General features: G+C 36.7%; 1 protein-coding gene across 1 annotated transcript in view; it reads left to right on the top strand.

Moving 5' to 3' along the window:
* TBC1D12 (TBC1 domain family member 12) overlaps window positions 1–17,801 on the top strand; it is a 45,107-nt gene extending 27,306 nt beyond the window's left edge. The window contains 11 exon segments of the mRNA XM_056352143.1: window positions 4,048–4,163; window positions 6,209–6,291; window positions 7,983–8,100; window positions 8,440–8,546; window positions 9,210–9,290; window positions 10,479–10,573; window positions 11,306–11,377; window positions 13,282–13,410; window positions 13,731–13,840; window positions 15,621–15,879; window positions 16,120–17,801. Of these exon segments, the coding sequence (XP_056208118.1) occupies window positions 4,048–4,163; window positions 6,209–6,291; window positions 7,983–8,100; window positions 8,440–8,546; window positions 9,210–9,290; window positions 10,479–10,573; window positions 11,306–11,377; window positions 13,282–13,410; window positions 13,731–13,840; window positions 15,621–15,879; window positions 16,120–16,188 (1,239 nt within the window). The 3' untranslated portion in view covers window positions 16,189–17,801.
* Window positions 17,802–17,814: the final 13 nt, after the last annotated feature.

Genomic DNA, 17,814 nt, shown 5'->3' with positions numbered 1-17,814 from the left:
TGTTTGTCGCAGTGCTTTTCAGGAAAAACGTGCTTTTGGCCTGTTAGCAGGTTAATTATTGGCAGTAGATGAGAGGATGCAGTTCCCACCTTAATAAGGATATAACTATTCTTACTTTCTATTAAAGTGAGATTTGTTTTTCTTTATTTTGGGATTGTGAAAAGTTCCGTAACTGTCAATAAGTACCAGATATGCTGCAATAAAGAATTCTTTTAACAACACTCCCTAAGCTACTGAAACCATAATATGTCACTCTTCAAAATTATTTTTTTTTTTTTTACATAAACCGGTCTTACATAGTCTTCAGTCTTAGCTGTCAGCTGTTCTATCCTCTGGCATATGCCCTGCATCTTAAACATTTGATAAGATATTTGAGTTTAAATGGCATTTTTACCTTGTCATGGAAAAGTACTAGCTCAGCTCACATCTTTTGAACTGAAATTCTATGTCAGCTCAAGTTTTTTATCCCATATCAAGAACTGCAGAGTCTGCATCAAATGCGTGGTTAAGGCTATTGGATTCTTTACATCTAGTCATATCCTTTTATTTTCCTGGAATATTTTGTATTTTAGTTGCACAAACTAGTGAGTTCCATGTATGCCTGATAGTTCTGGGATCTGATCCTCAAATGAGTTTCCTAGAGCGTAGGCTTCTTGAGGAGGAAGCATCTTCTATTGGGAAGTTCTGATACTTTGGAATATATTTAATCTTGGGGAATGTGCAGCCATGACTGTTTGAGCTTCATGCTGTTTGGGGCTCTGCTTTGACTCTAGAAATGCTTACAGTTTCCCCCCTCTGTTCATGTGTTCTTTTCTTGCAAAAAAACCCAACTGTTCATAAAGCGTACTTACTTTCAGAAACACGACTGGGTGATGAGTGGAAATCCCTGTCGAAATACTTTTTTTTTTTTTTTTTTTTTCTTTTTTCTCCCCTCTTTCTGTCTTGCTTTGGAAATAGTATGTCAGTTCTTAGCATGTACGATAGCCAGAAGCACTAGCACCATTCGAATGTGTTGCTTGTAATAAAAAGGTGAGAGTGGCTTCATTTCTAATGTCCATCTTGCAGTGCTTTTATTTAACTTGCATACAAATTAGGTATGTAAGAATGTTGAAAAGGTTGGTACCTTTTGAGCTTCCTCATCTCTGACCACTAAATGAACTTGATTTTGTGGCTTCTGTTACAAAGTATTGGAAAATGTGAAAGTAAATGAGAACTTCTACCAAGAATGAGAGACAGCATTGTTACTGTACTGCAGCCTGGATGCTGACCTCCAGGTGTAATCACAGGATACATTCCTATGTTAAGAATGTGCTGGGGTATCCTGAGATATAAAGCTTGGCAGGAGTACCTATAATGTCTCTGGTTTTAGGTGGAATGAAATAATCTTAGGCTTAAGAAAATATATATTCATTCATACAGTGTATGTTCTTCTTACAGGTTTTTTTCTCATGCTTGTGTGAATTAAAACAGAGCTCTACCAATCCTGTATGTCCAGTTGTTCAAGATACTTGTTCAAATATGCCAAATTATGTTGGATGTTTATTATTTTTCAATCGGAAGTTGTCTTGGGAATTACCCTTCAGGGCAGGAATATGTTCTAGGAAATTTGTACAACTGTTCTTTGCCAGAGACTTAGAAATATTTCGAAGTTGTATTTGAGAACAGTTGGCTAGTACGTTTGAAGTCATTGTGTTTACAAAGAATTAGGTTTTTACTGTGAATGTATGTATAAATTATGATAGCAAACAGTTGCTTGCTCTTTTTCTTTACAAGGTGCACATTCGGGCTTTTTGGTGAAGACAGAAAAGCAACAAAGCTTCTTCTATAGATGTAACAGTAGGCTGGTTGCGATAGATTTGCACCTGTCTTTCCAGGGCACTAACAAAATGAGTTATTTGGTGTGCTGCCATGGGGCAGAGTATGACGCAGTGATTAAAGGGTGGAGAGCTGGAAGGATAGCTGAAGATTTGGTGGGGTGGAGTGGAAACCACTTCAAAAGATACTGAGAATGTTCCAAAACTATTCTTTGGCTTGTTTTATGGAGGTGTAGTCACCTTTTCTCATCAGTTAAACTATTATTCTGACTCTAACAAAGGGCAAGAAGTCCAGATAACTTCTCAGAATGTGAAAAGTAACGTGGCATATAATGTATATGGCCTTACCAGCGAGCACACCTGATCTCTGAAGCCAACAGGTTGGGTCTGGTTAGTATTTGGATGAGAAACCACTTGGGAATACCAGGTGCTGTAGCCTCTGGCATCTCCATCCTTGGTGATACTAAAACTCTGGCTGAACAAGGCTCTGTGCAGCCTGCTGTAGTTGACCTTGCTTTGAGCAGCGTGGATGGACTAGATGATCTCCAGAGGTCCCTTCCAACCTCAGTGATTCTTTTATAACTTCCTCTTGAGATGAGATTAACATGACATCATTGAGGTTATGCTTTTCAGATTGTTGAATGTATTATGCTAAATGTGGAAGGACAGAAATTCCGTTACAGATCATTACAATGGATAGGGTAAGGAGGCTGATGAAGAGAAAGCTTTAAGCCACTTTTGTGTTGGGCAAACACTTTGTGCCCTCTCTGGAAATCTGAGGCTGCACTGTCACATTTGTAAGAGGTCTTTTCCCATCTAACTTTATGGACTTCAACTGTGTGTGCTGTACTTGTAAGCTGTTTAATACCTTTAAAGTTGTCAGCTCTGTTTCCATAATGTAGTCAGTGAACACTGAATGTGTAAAGCCTTCTGTTTCTCCCTGGGAGAACAAATGTGTACAAGAGGCTGTGTGTTAGGGGTGAGACTCATTTGGGAGCAGCTTCTAGAGAAGACTTATATTTGATTGGGAAAATATGTGACCTAATTAGTAATTGATTAGTGGTTTTCTTTTTGTTTACTTAAACATAAGATGCTTTGGTTAATCTGAGACTGAATTTACTTACAAAATTATTAAAGCAATAGATGTACAAGAAAAATTGTCTTTAGATAAAAAAAAGCTTGTACAAGTTAGAGCTCACTTCAATGTGCTTAAGAATAGAGCTGTGTGATCTGTGAAAGCACGTTACTGAAGTACCTTGAATTTGTTCTCTTAAAAAAAGATGGTTTTTCAGCTCTTAGTTTTCTATGTTTGAATTCCAGCATGTGGAAGACTTGCAGAGAAGCTAGTATTTAGCCTTCAAGCCTAAGGAGATTGTGAACCCACAAGCTAACTTGGTTTGGGAGTAAGTTGAAAGTCTTCTCACAGAAAACCTTTTAAGATCTGCTTGGTTGTAAGGATGGGTCTCCCAGTAACTTGGCGGTATATTTTTATTTACAGAGGCTAAAAAGGCAACATGAGATCTGAGGTTTTCATCTGGCGCTGTCTAACCTTTTTCCTAAAGACTGTCTCATTTCTGTTTTGTTGAGTTGTTCTTGTAGAAAAAGGAATGGGATTCTCCCTTCCTCAGAATCTTTCATGTATTAAAGGTCGTTAAATATTTCTTCTAAGTAGACTGCATGTTTTAACCTTTGAGAAAGAAATGATGTGGAACAGACTTGTAATGATAAATATTGTTATGTTGTCACTGAGTCTAGTGTAGGTAATTCTGGATAATGTGGGTTTGGTCTTATTAAAAGCTTCAGAAACGTGAGGGGTACAGGATCTTAAGGGTAGATAGAATCAAAATGAAAGAAATAGGAAGACACACATTCTTGGTTAGTTGGTTTGGTTTTTTTTTTTGTCAGCTTAACATATTACTTGTGCACTAATTAGTTTGGGAAGATTATGCAGATTTCCTAGCTGATCCTTGGATGTCTGGTAGTAATATTGAACCAGAATAGATCAAAGATTAAGTTAATACAAGAAAACTGCTTTATCATTCATCTTAGCAGTCCAGGAAGGCAGCACTGTCTTGCTATTAACAGTTCCAGTTTGTAATGTTAGCTCCTTGCTGTCTTAAATTATTTAATATTACATATTTTAACATTATTACTTGTTTTACACTTAATATGCTTACTAATGAGAAGTGAGACTGAAAGTTGAAATTTAATTTTTATCAATAATGTTGTTTAGGAATATGAAGCACGGACAGGAAGAATGTATAAACCTCCACCCCCATCAGCAAGACGCAAAAATATTGAATTTGAACCACTTTCAACTACTGCTTTGATTCTGGAGGATCGACCAGCGTAAGTATGATTCTGCTGTGGAACTGATAGTGACTGATTTGTTAATATGCTTCTGATGAGCTAAACTTCACAAGTCTTACATGAAAGTATCATTATTCCATGCCAGATAATAGCCTAATGAATACCTCCAGAAGAACCTTTAAGTATATTTTAGTCTATATGAGGAATTCTTTCTTGCTTTAATGGGGCCACCAGTCTGTTATCTGCTGTATATCACAGCTGCCTGTGACAGTTTTGTGGGCATTATTCATCAGGAAAATTCCTGAAGACTTTTATGGATTTCTTCACTGCCATCTCAGTGTGCACTCCTTTCTCCTTCCCCCATTCTGGAAACTTAATTTCCTAGACCAGTCAAGAAGACCTAACAGTGGCAGTTGTCACTTCAGCAAACCTGGACTTGGCTTACCAGAAGAGTTTTTTCAAAAAAGAAAAAAAGAAAAAAAAAAAAAAAGTATTAGGTAGGTAACAGCAGGTGTGGGAGTAATTGCCATTGAAACACAAGAAATACCTTCCTGTCGCAAAGGCTAAATGCTCTTTTTATAACTGGCAACTACAGTTAAATGCTTTGTTGGTACCAAGACAGTAGTGTTCACTGAAACTGTTGCCCCTGTTGCAGTTATGTTTTTGTGGCTCCTTAAAACTACAGCTGAAAGCAAGGAAACAGCAGATGAAGATGCAACAAAAACTGCATTAAGTACAAATAAGAATAGTAATAAAAAATGGGTAATAAATTGGTCAAAATAGTATATTCAGCTATACAGCCTTCAGCAATTTGAAGGAAAAAGGAGGACCTGCTGACTAGGAACTCATGCAGGAGGAAAGCAAATGGAACAAAGCTTTCAAACTGCAGCTTGAGAAAGCTTGCGATGGCACTGTTAAGTCTTTGCTCTAATCAGTTCCAATTATGAAATGGAAAATAGAACATATAGTGTTTCCTTTGATAATCTCTCTAGTGGTATATAAGTTCGTTCAGTGCTAAGGCAGAAATATCTTGAATGGAGGTATGGATTGCTGCAATCATTTTTTTTTTTGGTAAATGCATTATTTCTTTTTCTGTGTCGTGCAGAGTAAGATACGCAGGAACTAGTTGGATGCTTTTCTGTATTTTCAGTATACCACAATTCACAAATGAACATAAATATGTTTTACAAATGACACTTCAATTTGGAGTGCTGTCCCAAGTGTGTAATGTGTTGCCAGTCTCATCCTTAAAAATATATTCTCTCACTTTCATTTGAAATACTAATAAAATTATCTTTTGTGCTTGCATAAGAGGAGATGGAAAACTTCCCCCCCCCCTTTTGTTGTGCATATTAAAATGACAAAACTGTCTTCTGCTTGTTTCAAATCAAAGTAGATAGTGTGAGAGACTGAGACCAAACATTGTGTTCTGATTTGTTTTGGAATGAGTCTGCTTGGTCAAAAGGAAGTGTGTGTTTGACAGTGAGGGGATCGCTATGCAGCCGAAAACCAAATGCATTTTAAACTGGTGAACTTGTCACTCTGCAGCAAGCTTCCTTAGCTTTAGTTCTGACGTAAATGGGGATCTATCCTTTCTTCTTTTGGTAAACCTATCTTCTCTGGTGTGAGTTTTGAAGGGCTAACTATAATGAATAAACCCCCTTACCTTTTATTGAAAATACGTCATCATAGGTGTCATATGAACAAAAGGAGTATTGATATGCCGGTATAATTAATAATTAAAATATGCATTAAGATCAAATATTTAAATGTGCAGAAATGCATTGGAATGAATAACTATATGAAATATCAATATTTCTCGTTTGTCCCTTCATGCAAACTTCACTTGAGCATCGTTCCAGATGTTCAGCAAATCTAATAACCTTGTTTTGGGGGTGAACTAATAAACAGAACCAGTAAACACCATTAGTTCAGAACCTGGTAGTTCTGTACTGCTGTTACTGAAACACTGGTAGAATGAGAACCTCAAAGCTCACCTTGGAGAGAAGCCAAATTAAAATCTGTTTTGAAATGGTTCAGAACGTCATTTATGTGTACTGAATTCAGGAACAACTTGTTTTCAGAAATCTTCCTGCCAAATCAGTGGAGGAGGCTTTACGTCACCGACAAGAATATGATGAGATGGTTGCAGAGGCAAAAAAACGAGGTATGTTAACTGCCAATAACCATTATAATTGTTTTTAACTGTGCAGCAAAAATAATTTCTGGCTTGTAGGCTATTAGTTACAGTAAAGAACAATCTTGTTTAATGTCTAGGTTATTCTCTAGTACATATGTGCACGCAGTTTAAAACAGAAACTCAGTTATCAAATTGTTTTCTTATTCTTCCACAGTGAATGTAACTAGTTTCAGAAGTCAGTTGAATGCTTTCTTTAATTTTTAAGTAGAAACTTGATAGGATATGTTTTTTTGGGTGTTAGTGTGTTTTGTGTTTGCACTTTTTCCTCTTTTTTTTTTTTTTCTTTTTTTTCCTTTTTTGAACAATGTGTAATATGATCAGCTAGAAACCTGCTGGGTCCACAGACTCTTTTTAATCTGTGTTGCTGCAATTGCCACTGTATAATAAAGCCAACTGCTTAAAGATCTGTTTTTTCAGGAATCTGAGATCAATTTCAGTGTGAAAACAGATAAAAACTTTGTGTTTTGGCTGTTTTTTTCTATCCAGCTGTATCTGTGTGAATCTTTCCACGCCCACTAGATCTGTTTTAAAATTAAACGTATCTGTAGCATCTGGTACTGTGTCAATATACGAACAGTTGTTGAAAGGACTTCTGTAGTCTCATGCCTAGTGTTCAGGGAATAAGCTATTTTAAGAGTATATGCTGCGTGTTTTTCTTGGGCTATTGTTAGAGGTACGAGCTCTGAACTGATTGAGCCCCTGTGGATCTGTGGCAGCTTACTCTGAAAGATGTAATAAGAAATCCAAGGCATTTGACAACTCATTTCACTCTTGTGGTATGCATCCTGTTAGTTGTGATCTGTGGTCCGTGTTCTCTAACTGCATCTTTGGAGGGTCAGCCGTGTGTAGTGTTTCACTGTGTGTGCCTTAGTACACATTAAATTGTTGACACAAAGCTTCAGTAGAAACTTAAAGAAGCTAGTCAGCCAAATCATTTTACCAGGGATGGCATGTTTGTTCTGTTGGTGTGTCTAATCCATGCAGAAAATAGAAAATGTCTTGCAATTTCACAGTGGTGGTTAGTGATGTCAAGATAGCACTGCTCTGTCCTTTTAGCCTTTTTATTAAGAGGGATTAACAAATGATCCTTTTAAAACAGAAGGCAGAATACTCTTCTCTTGTTCAGCATTGTGGCTTTGTCTCAGATCTTTAGGTCCTCTTTCCAGAAAAGAAAATACATAATTCTTCTAGGCAGAAGTTTCAGTGAAAATCAGTAAAATAAAAATATTTTTCAAGAGTGTAATTCTACATCCATTTAAAAGTTATCTATAATTATTGCTGATTAGTCTAAATATTAAATAAGGTTTAGGTAGAACGTGGTGTGAAATTCAATAGAGAAAATCCAGCGCTGATGATGTGCTTGCTTTTCAGTCATTCTGTGTACTGCAGAAAAGTGCTACAAGTTCTCTAGGCAGATTTTTGCTTGTCTAAGTTGCTGTGTATTTGAATAACTTAAAGACAGCTTAAGTTAAAAAAAATTTCTGAGAAATACACTTTAAATCAACAGTAAAATCAACAAAGAAGTAGTATCAATTAGCTCATGCACAACTGTAATGTACCCTTGATCTTTCAGACATCTAAATTAGATAATAGCCAAATCATTTACCTAATAATTTATGTATACTAATACAGAACTATTGACATGTTATGCCTAACAGAAATTAAAGAAGCACATAAAAGGAAAAAAATCATGAGAGAGCGTTTCAAGCAAGAAGAGAATATTGCTAGTGCTATGGTGATTTGGGTCAATGAAATACTACCTAACTGGGAAGGCGTGTAAGTAAAGTTCTGTTGTGTAAATGAGGCAAGGCTGGCTTGTTTCTCCTCTGGAAACAGAGGATCCACATACTCTATTTTCCTTTTCCTTTCTGTTTTGCCAAGAAGTCAGTTTTTGTTGCCATGATATAGTCAGAGGTTATTATAGAGCAATGTGAAATATGCTTTCTGGGAGCTTAATGGTTTTGGTTTTTTTTTAAAGGGGCTTTAGCATAAGCAGAGACCCTTGAATATTGACCTGGGAAATAGTATGTTATTTTGCTTCTAAGTTGCCCAATGATTTTAGAAAACAAGATGTGCAATATGTACCCTCTTTTTCTCGCCCCCCCCCTATCTTAGGCGTGCTACCCGAAGAGTTCGAGAGCTGTGGTGGCAGGGATTGCCCCCAAGTGTACGTGGGAAAGTCTGGAGTCTAGCTGTGGGAAACGAATTAAATATCACTCCTGGTATGCCTTAACAGATCACATTTTAATGCAAAATTAAGTTGACTAATTAAAAAAAAAAATCCAACCTTTTGTTAAAAAATTATAAAAATCAGTGTAAATTTACTTTTTGACAAACTGTATTTCACAACCTTAGGAACGGTTGTTTTTTAAAAATTAGACATCATAGCCTGGTGAATTATGGAAACAAGGTTCAAGACCTGCTTACAAAAACATTTAAGTCTTGTAAGAGTTAAAGTGATGCCCCCCCTGCCCCCCCAAAAAATAATTTTTATGTTTAAGGTGGAGAGTTTGTAGCTTTGCTTTCTTAAGGGGGTAGAAATGAGAATTGTTTTATTTTATAACTGATGATTTTGATGAATTGGAAGTGTTCTAACCTATTCAGAAAAAGAACAATCTGAATTATTTAAGACATGTTTTCCCCTCTTGTAATTTGCACGCTCACTGCAGACAAAAGCATAATACAGTGCATACTATAAAACCGTGTATAGTGGCACTCCAGTGGTTAGTGGTAACCAGCTAATAGATTCTCCCTCCACAGCCAGTGGCAAAGATGAAACCAAGCAACAAAACCAAAGCTGAGAACACTTCTGTTTTGGCTGGGTACTTTTTTCTCACTTGCTTCTTCCTTTTTGTTGTTGTTGGTTTTGTTTTGCTTTCTTGCAGAACTTTATGAAATCTTCTTGTCGAGGGCTAAGGAACGATGGAAAAGCTTCAGTGAGACAAGCTCTGAGAATGACGCAGAAGGTGAGATCTCCTGGATGCTGGACAGCCCCCTATTCACTTTTACAAACCCAGCTCTCACAAGTTCAGTTGCAATTGCAGCATTAGGAATACTTGTTAAAAGTGCTCAGTCATTTCCTACTCAAATGTTTGCTTTCTTGTAACAAGTCAGTGAGCGAGGGACTTAACAGTATTTACTGTATCAATAAAAGATGCATTAAAATATTGCATGTGCTAGTTCACTTTCAAATGAATGTGTTTTCCTCTGAATTCCTGAAATACCAGGACTAAGCTGTCATGAAAATTTTAGATGAAATACAAAAAGAAGAAATGGGAAACTAAATTACAGTTATGTGCTATTGCTTAGCCTTGCTTAGATGGTTCTATGTTGGCATCCCTTCCACAATTTTGGGAAAGAAAAAAATAATTCTCTATTTTTTCATTGTGGAACCGAGAAGTGAAGAATGTGTGCATTACACATTTCAGACCCTACTTGAGTTTCCTTGGCTGCCCAGGTGGCCTTTCCTCCCAAATCTATTCAGTGACGTTTCTCTGTACATTTTAGCTACCTTCAGTAAAAGTGGGACATGAGAAGTGCATGACTTTTGAAAGTAATATGCTTGACTTTGCAGGTGAAGTAGTGCCAGCTTCTTGTGATAATGATGTAATTAATCTTTTTCCTCTCATGTACATAGTGTATTTCAATGCTGCTGGTTGAAACGAGCCACCAAATGCGCTGATTAGGAATGAAAAATTTGAAAAGCGAGATCCCACTGGATCATGTTTAGATCAAGAGCAGTGCTGTCTGTGCTCTTGAACAGACTCAGTAACTGAAGTCACAGTAGAATATAAGAAAGAAAACAGGGTTTTGAGGACTGGGCTTGGCAAAGTTCAAATTCTAGTGAGTGCAGGGCCATTCTGGGCCTGGATAGAGTGTTACATGGAAGTAAAAGTAACCTGTTTGTTTTAAGTCTGGCCAGGTAGTAATTAATAATAGTTTCCCTCACTCTTTGGAGTTGATGGCATATAGCAGGTATCAGTGGACAGTTTTAGCTTCTGAAGTATAGTACTATAGAAATGTACTCCAAGAATTAGAATTGGGTAACTTTTTTTTCCTTGGATCCTAAAAGTTTGCATATGCCTATGGCAATTTTATTCTGAAGTATGCAGAATTTATGTATCTGTTTTAATAAGTGATGGTTTTGCTTACAGATGCAGGTGCATCTGTTGCTGATCGTGAGGCCAGTCTGGAGCTAATTAAGTTGGATATATCACGCACATTTCCATCCCTATATATTTTCCAGAAGGTGAGATTTCTGTAACTTTAGTTAAGACAGCTTTAAACTTCTGAATAGTTAAACAAGAATGGACACCTAGCTGGCTAAATATGCAGTAGTTTTTAGAAGTTGTTTCTATAAAACAACAGAAGTAAAATCAGTTCTTTCTACATACAACAGCAAATCATCATCTTTTTTGTTAATGAGAATAAACTAGTGACACTTAATGATGAGCTGTAAGGTTTTTCTCCTGGAAAAATCGCATGTGGTTCCTTCTAATGTCTATGAAATTACGTGCAAACATGAGAATATTCTCACTGTTTCTATGGAAATCTTGATGTGTTTTAGTACACATTTTCAGGCTTTATGATTTTTATATAGCTATAATATATACATAAACACGTATATAAAAAAGCGTGCCCTATTGTAATACAGTAACTTGCATTACTAAGAACTAGAACTTCCACGGTCTCTGAAAAGAAAAAAACAACCTTGGATGTGTACCACATATCCTTATTTTCCATTATGTACTGATTTCTACTGAATTATTTCATAGGATTATTGGTCTGTTACTTCTCCTTTAACATCTCGAAAGCATACATGGTAACAGTAAAAACTGAAGTTACTCTAGATGTGAACAAAGCAATAACTCACTGGCTCACTTGCATCTTAAAATACTGGCTTGTTACCTTCTTTTATTTATAAAGTGATAAAAAAACCACAACTTTTTTCTTATCCCCCTCGTCCCTCCCCTTGTATTAGGGTGGTCCTTATCATGATCTCCTGCATAGTGTTTTGGGAGCATATACATGTTACAGACCGGATGTGGGATACGTAAGTATTTGCTGTAAAATGTTTATAACAGGGGAAATAAGCTTGAGATGTCATGTGTTAGAGTGTATTAATGAGTAGGTTGTCTAAACTTCATGCTACTTGCACTTTAAAAAAAAAAATAAATCAACTTTTGCATTTGCTCATCTCATAGCAGTTACAATGATGGTAATTCTTACAGATAATTAAATAGCTCAAGATGTACTGAATGTCAAGGATGAGTATACTATTGTAGCTTGCATGGAAAATTTTAAACAGATGTGTTCATTAGGCACTATAGTTCTGAAAGACTCAGAGTATCTATAGGGGAAAAAAATAATAACAAAAAACCCGCCCATGCTAAGTGGATTTCCAGTGAGCACTTGGCCTGTTCTGTCCCGGTGTTGCTCCCACTGCTGTCATTTCCACAGTGGTACTCTCTGGTTTACTACCACATATCCTGAAATCCAGAAACTCCTCATTGGTGTCTTGTCAAAGATTAATTGCTCCATCTGAGTTCAGTGAAGAGAAGATTGTTTGCAGCAAACGTTACTGTTTTTAAAAAAGAAAAAAACACTAAACCAAAACCCATAAAAAACCTGCCAAAACCCCCACAAACCAACTGACTAAACCTAACATCTCTCTGAATGGTGTCAGCATACAGAAGCAGTTAAATAACAAACATGCTTTTCTTTTTCTTTCTTTGTTCCTGGGGGTAGCTAGGAACTCCTTTGACAAGCTCTGATTGCTTCTGGGCTAAAAAGAAGAGTTTTACTCCAATGCATGTAACAAAGCATTGTTTAGCACAGGATATTTTCCTCTCTAAATCAGTCAAGCTTCAGACTCTGCATCAGTATCAAGTTGTTTTTTCATGTTGAAATGTTTTTAGCCCTGAGTTCTGTCATCTGTGACCTCATTTTTGGAGAACCTCCCATACTCTTTAAGTGAGATTACAAACTCTGCAGGTTCTGAGACTGCTTGTTCTCAGGGTGGAGTCTTAAAAGGCAAATAAGTAACTTTTCATGTGTAGAGGTCTTCTCTTTTTCATTAGGAACACAACTAGCCTGGATATTTCTGATCATAGATTTATTTTTACTGTTAATATGGCATTAAATGTAATGTAATCTTATTTCCACACCCATCTGCCCCACAAAAATGGAAACAGATTGTTTCTGATATCAGTATTCTTCTCCCTAATTGGTTAAAATACTGAGTGTTTTTTTTAAAGGAGGAGCAGGAGCATAGATGCCTAGAAACAGTGGAATAATAATCACTGCAGTTGAAATTGGTAAAATTATTTTTAGTATAATAAGTATTCAGATCATTAGTTAACAACTACAAGAATAATGCTCTTCACTCTGATTACAAGCTAAAGTGTTTTTGAGAGAGTAATCATGGAAAAATGTAAACTTGTATTGTAGCTCACCACTTAAAAGTAATGTTACATATGTGAGCAAATACTGTTTGGCAAGTGGAAAGATATGTGTTGACTGTTCTGAAACAGAATTTTGTCTCAATTTCAACATATCTGTCTAGGTCTAAACTGTCCTGTATGTGAGGGTTTTCTCCATGTCTGTTTTTCCCATAACAGTGAATTCAAGGCCAAGTTTTCTCTCTCAGGAGCTCTGCGTCCAGTCTGTGTAGTTTTAACTTTCTTGCACTGCAAGTCCTGAGGACTTGTGATCATGAGACCTCCCAGAACTTCCATTAAACACCTAAAACCAGCATCTGAAAAAACACTCCTATTTCTTGCTGAAATCAAATTGACTGCATGCATAAAAATTATTTGTCTGTGTTGTTTCTGTCATCTGGAAATGTTACACAATGGTACTTGATATATTGCAGACTGTAAATACTTGCATTTCCAAAGATATAAGATGTACTGAACCTACTCACCTATATTTGCCCGATGCTTTTCCCACTTGAAGGTACAAGGGATGTCCTTCATTGCTGCTGTGCTCATTCTCAATCTGGAAGAGGCAGATGCTTTCATTGCCTTTGCTAACCTTCTAAACAAGCCATGCCAGCTGGCCTTTTTCCGTGTGGATCACAGCATGGTATGCAGAGAGTTTTTTGGTTTTGAACCATAACAATCTTTTGAATTGAAGCATAGCTGATTTATTGATTAATTCCTTTTGTCCTATTGAATAGTGGAGAACTTTAATCTGTGGTTACAAAATTGAGAATACCAGATACTAATGCATGAAACGGAATCCACTGTTTTGATTTTTCCTCTAGAAACGCTGAATTGTCGTACTTATCCCAAGAAGTCACATTGCGCTATGTTGACAACCTCAGTTTTTGGTGGGGTTTGTGTTGTTTTACAACTAAGTGTTCTTTTGGTGACTGCTTATGAAGTGCTTTACTGTCTCTACAGATGCTGAAATACTTTGCAGCCTTTGAAGTATTCTTTGAAGAAAACCTTCCCAAATTGTTTCTTCATTTCAAATCATACAGTCTTACTCCGGACATATATTTGATAGATTGGTGAGTTCAGAGGACGCAGCAAACCTAACCTTAGAACTGTTGGAACACTTTCCTTCCATTTTGCTATAGTTTTTTCAGCAATAGAAATACAGCATAAAGAAAGCATTCAGTAGGTGTGTGTGTGTACCTCAGCTTTTTAGATCTTGTGAAGTTGTGCTGAATTGTTCTGTGCAACTGCAGTTCCTCTGTCAGGATTCACACTTTATGGATTGGGACTAGGAGTGACATCTATTCATATAGAAAATGAGACACACAGGCCTCCTGTGCGTCTGATTTTCTTATTGCTGGGGTAAGACTCAGCTATGTGCAAGATAAGTAGGGGAGAGGTGGCTACTCCATCATAGTTGTCTTACGACTGATTGTAAGTGACTTGATTAAATGAGCATTGTCAGCTATTGAATAAAATGTGAATATAGGAATATAGACTTTAAAGCAGGAGGAGGATGAAATTTAGGACCTGGTTTGGGAAGGGATAAACTTAGAAATACAGTGAACATTTTCAAGTAATGAATGCTCTAAAGCAGAGTATCAAACTACATTATGTGCCTGTAATGGAAGGCAGTAATGCAAGCATCCTTGAATTGTATGTAGTGCTGCCAGATATGGGAAGGTCTATTCACAAGTGTACGTGTGGAGAAAGATATGCTTCATATAGGGTTATTATATGGGTTAGAAGTTTCCAATAGAGTAAATTGAATTGGGTAGAATTAAATACAAAAATGCCGTGTCATTTGAATTTGGGCTGTAAGACACAGCTTATCAGTAAGCAGTAAGCCTCAGCAGGAGCAGGTTGTACAATAGCAGCATTGAGGCATGAGTGTGCTGCAGTCCTGAGAGTTTAGGCAGATTGGGAGTCCTATGTATGTTGCAGAAATAGTGCTGCTGTACGAAGTGCTAGAATATTCTGCTTCCACTTACCTGTGGGAAATGAAGATTGTTATTCCTGCACGTGTTCCGAAGAAGTCCTTGAGATAAAGAGAGCTCCTCTTATAAAGGCAGAGTAGAAGAGGTTATGGTAGTCTGAGGTTCCTGAAGCACTTCCTGATAGGAGTAATGGGGAAACAGAGAATGCTGTGTTTTGTATCAAGGGAACCACTACAAATTTATGGGAGGGGTTCAACAATAAGGTACATACAGCAGACTGAACTTTCTGCCCATGTATAATGAATGCTTTTTAAAAATAAAGTTTGCAATAAGAAATACAATTGGACTCATCTTGTAAGAAAAAAACTAACTGGTTTTAGATGGTGATTTTTAGTGTGAATAGACATTCACAATGTATCACAGGAATGTAGTTATTCTCATTGGTAAGTTAGTGGGATGTAGCCTTCTGTTGATGATTTGTGGCTTTAGATTTTGTTTAGAAAACATGACTAACAGCTGTTAAACCATATGGCTTAAATAGTGGGAAGGGTTGAGTTACACAGTTACGATCTTTGTTGCTTAAGTTTTTATTTGTATATTATACCCTGTTTGAGTGTAAAGAAGTTTTTAACCTCTCTAGCCACAGCTTCCTAAAGGAGGTGGCTTTCAAATGGAAGATTTCCTGTAGCATAAAAAGAAGATGCGTTTCAGAGTAGGAGTTCTGACTTCAAAAACAGGAGACTTGTGAATCTTTGAAATATGGGAAAAAATAAGAACATATGAAATAACTTGTCATCTATTTATTCTCAGCTAATGTAACTGAGGTTTAAAGGGGGGTTGTATTTTCATCTTTCTGAAATAGGTTGAAGTTACAACTGTTCTTTTTTTTTTTTTTTTTTTTTCTTCTGAATTGTAGGATTTTTACACTCTACAGCAAGTCGTTACCACTTGATCTGGCCTGTCGTGTCTGGGATGTTTTCTGTAGAGATGGGGAAGAATTTTTATTTAGGACAGGATTAGGTATCCTTCGATTATATGAAGATATTCTCCTGCAGATGGACTTTATTCATATAGCACAGTTTCTAACAAAACTTCCAGAAGACATTACATCAGAAAAGCTTTTTAGTTGTATTGCAGCTATTCAGATGCAGAATAGTAACAAAAAATGGGCACAGGTGAGTTTTTCTTGGAGATATATATATTCACATATATAAAAAACCAGACATACCACCATGTGAGTATATGGGGCGCTCAATGACTACTTTATGCTGCATGTCTGGCTTCTGAGCAATGGGCACTTCCTTTCTAGTGTCTTATTTTAGAAACTTATCTCCATGCTAATATTGTGGTGGTTAATATTGATCTCTTTTATAAGGCAGACTTTTTTATATTCCTTAAATAATTTACTTTTCCAGGTGTTTGCCTCACTAATGAAGGACAACAAAGAAGGGGACAAGAACCACAGCCCAGCACTGAAAAGCTAATGTAACGTTGAGGTCAACTGAAAATGTGGAAAACCACTTGATGATGACAAAGGAGTTTTCACATCACTTCTATGTGGAAAAGCACTGTAGAAAGTGTGAGAATGAGGTGGGAAAATGACACAGCTCTCAGTGGAGTAATGAACTGATGGAATCTTCACCCTTTTGCCAGTATTAGCTTTTGTCGTGGGAAGATTTGTTTTCACACAGAATACTAAAACCTATGAAACTGAGAAGTCGGGGAGTTCATATTTAATACTTTAAAAGAATCAGCTCAATGCAATAAACATTTGTAATAACTTCTGTTGGTACTTTAAAAAAAATTTTGAGGCATAACTTTTTTTACAAATACCACAAAGGCACTTTTTTGGCTGGTGAGGGAAAGCTAAATCTTAAGGCCCCGAAACTGCTATCCAAACCAAATGCTTTGGTACAAATATTACCTCCAAAATTAACCATTTGAAAGTATTGAGGACCAAATAAGGCTGTTTGGTATGTTTATGTGCAAGATGGTTAAAATTTGGGAAGGGGTATTGTCTTTCTTGCTTGGGTTTTTTTTTAAGTTGCAGCTTCATTCTTCAGTCTGGGCAAATGTAATTAACTCAGGAACTGTGGACGTATTGTGCCCAAACCTGTCAGAGCAAAAATCATCTTAATTTTAAACAGTGGTAAGATCAGGGCTGCTATTTTCAGAGCGTACAGCTTTCAAAGAGAGTGGTGTTAAGCATTTGTTTTGGTGTATCAGTTGTGCATCTTATTAAAAATGGAGTGGGTATTCTGTGAAAGGGTTTTGCCACCAGAAGTTCTATTTTGTCAAGCCATTTCCAACTCAGAAGTACTTGCATGTAACGGTGAACACTAGAAACTGACACAGCTATCTGCAGACTTTGCGTGGTCAAAGGAGCAGCCACTTGTAACACTTCAGAATAATGGAGACACAGAATTGTTTTTGAAACTATCTTTTATTAGTGTGCAATACTGAAATCCAAAAAGCATCTGGTTGAGTGGTAATTCTTTTAACATCTTTAACTGTGAGACACAAGGTCATATTGAAAGTGTCAGGGCAGATGTTTTCGAACATTTCCAGTTCTCGAAGATGCTGTACCACAACTTGTGATTGTAGGGGATGGAAATCTGCAATGGATAGCACTGCAGGTGAGGAACACTTGCACTCTCTTGGTCCATTTTTGCTAATATTTAATGTAAATAAATTCCTTACATGTGGGTTTTTGTAACTGGTCCCTCTGTGGAAATCAAGTCAAAATTACCATTATGTATTTTTAGGTGCAGGAGGCTTCCAGGTGTCTGTTGTTTAAAAGCAGAGTCTACATAATTGGGGTAAAGATTTTAGTGTGGTGTAACTTACATTTACTATCTGATTTAAAAACTACATATATGCTACTCATAATATTACAATTTGAAATGTAAATGTCAGATTTTCTTAACTTATGTATTCACTACTTTAATTGGATCCAATTTGTCTTATATTTTTGTGTTATCTTGTACAGTTTTCTTACTTTTCAACTATAAATCTGTATATAACTGTAAATAGAAGGATCAAGCCTTCCTTTAAGACCACTAGTAACAAGTCCTGTGTAAATAAAACGTAAAGCGGGTGGCTCCGGTGCT

This window comes from Falco biarmicus, chromosome 9 (assembly GCF_023638135.1).
Source record: "Falco biarmicus isolate bFalBia1 chromosome 9, bFalBia1.pri, whole genome shotgun sequence".
Taxonomy (NCBI): Eukaryota; Metazoa; Chordata; class Aves; order Falconiformes; family Falconidae; genus Falco; species Falco biarmicus.
Note: the sequence above shows the minus strand (reverse complement) of the source record. Positions and strands in the feature narration are given on the sequence as shown.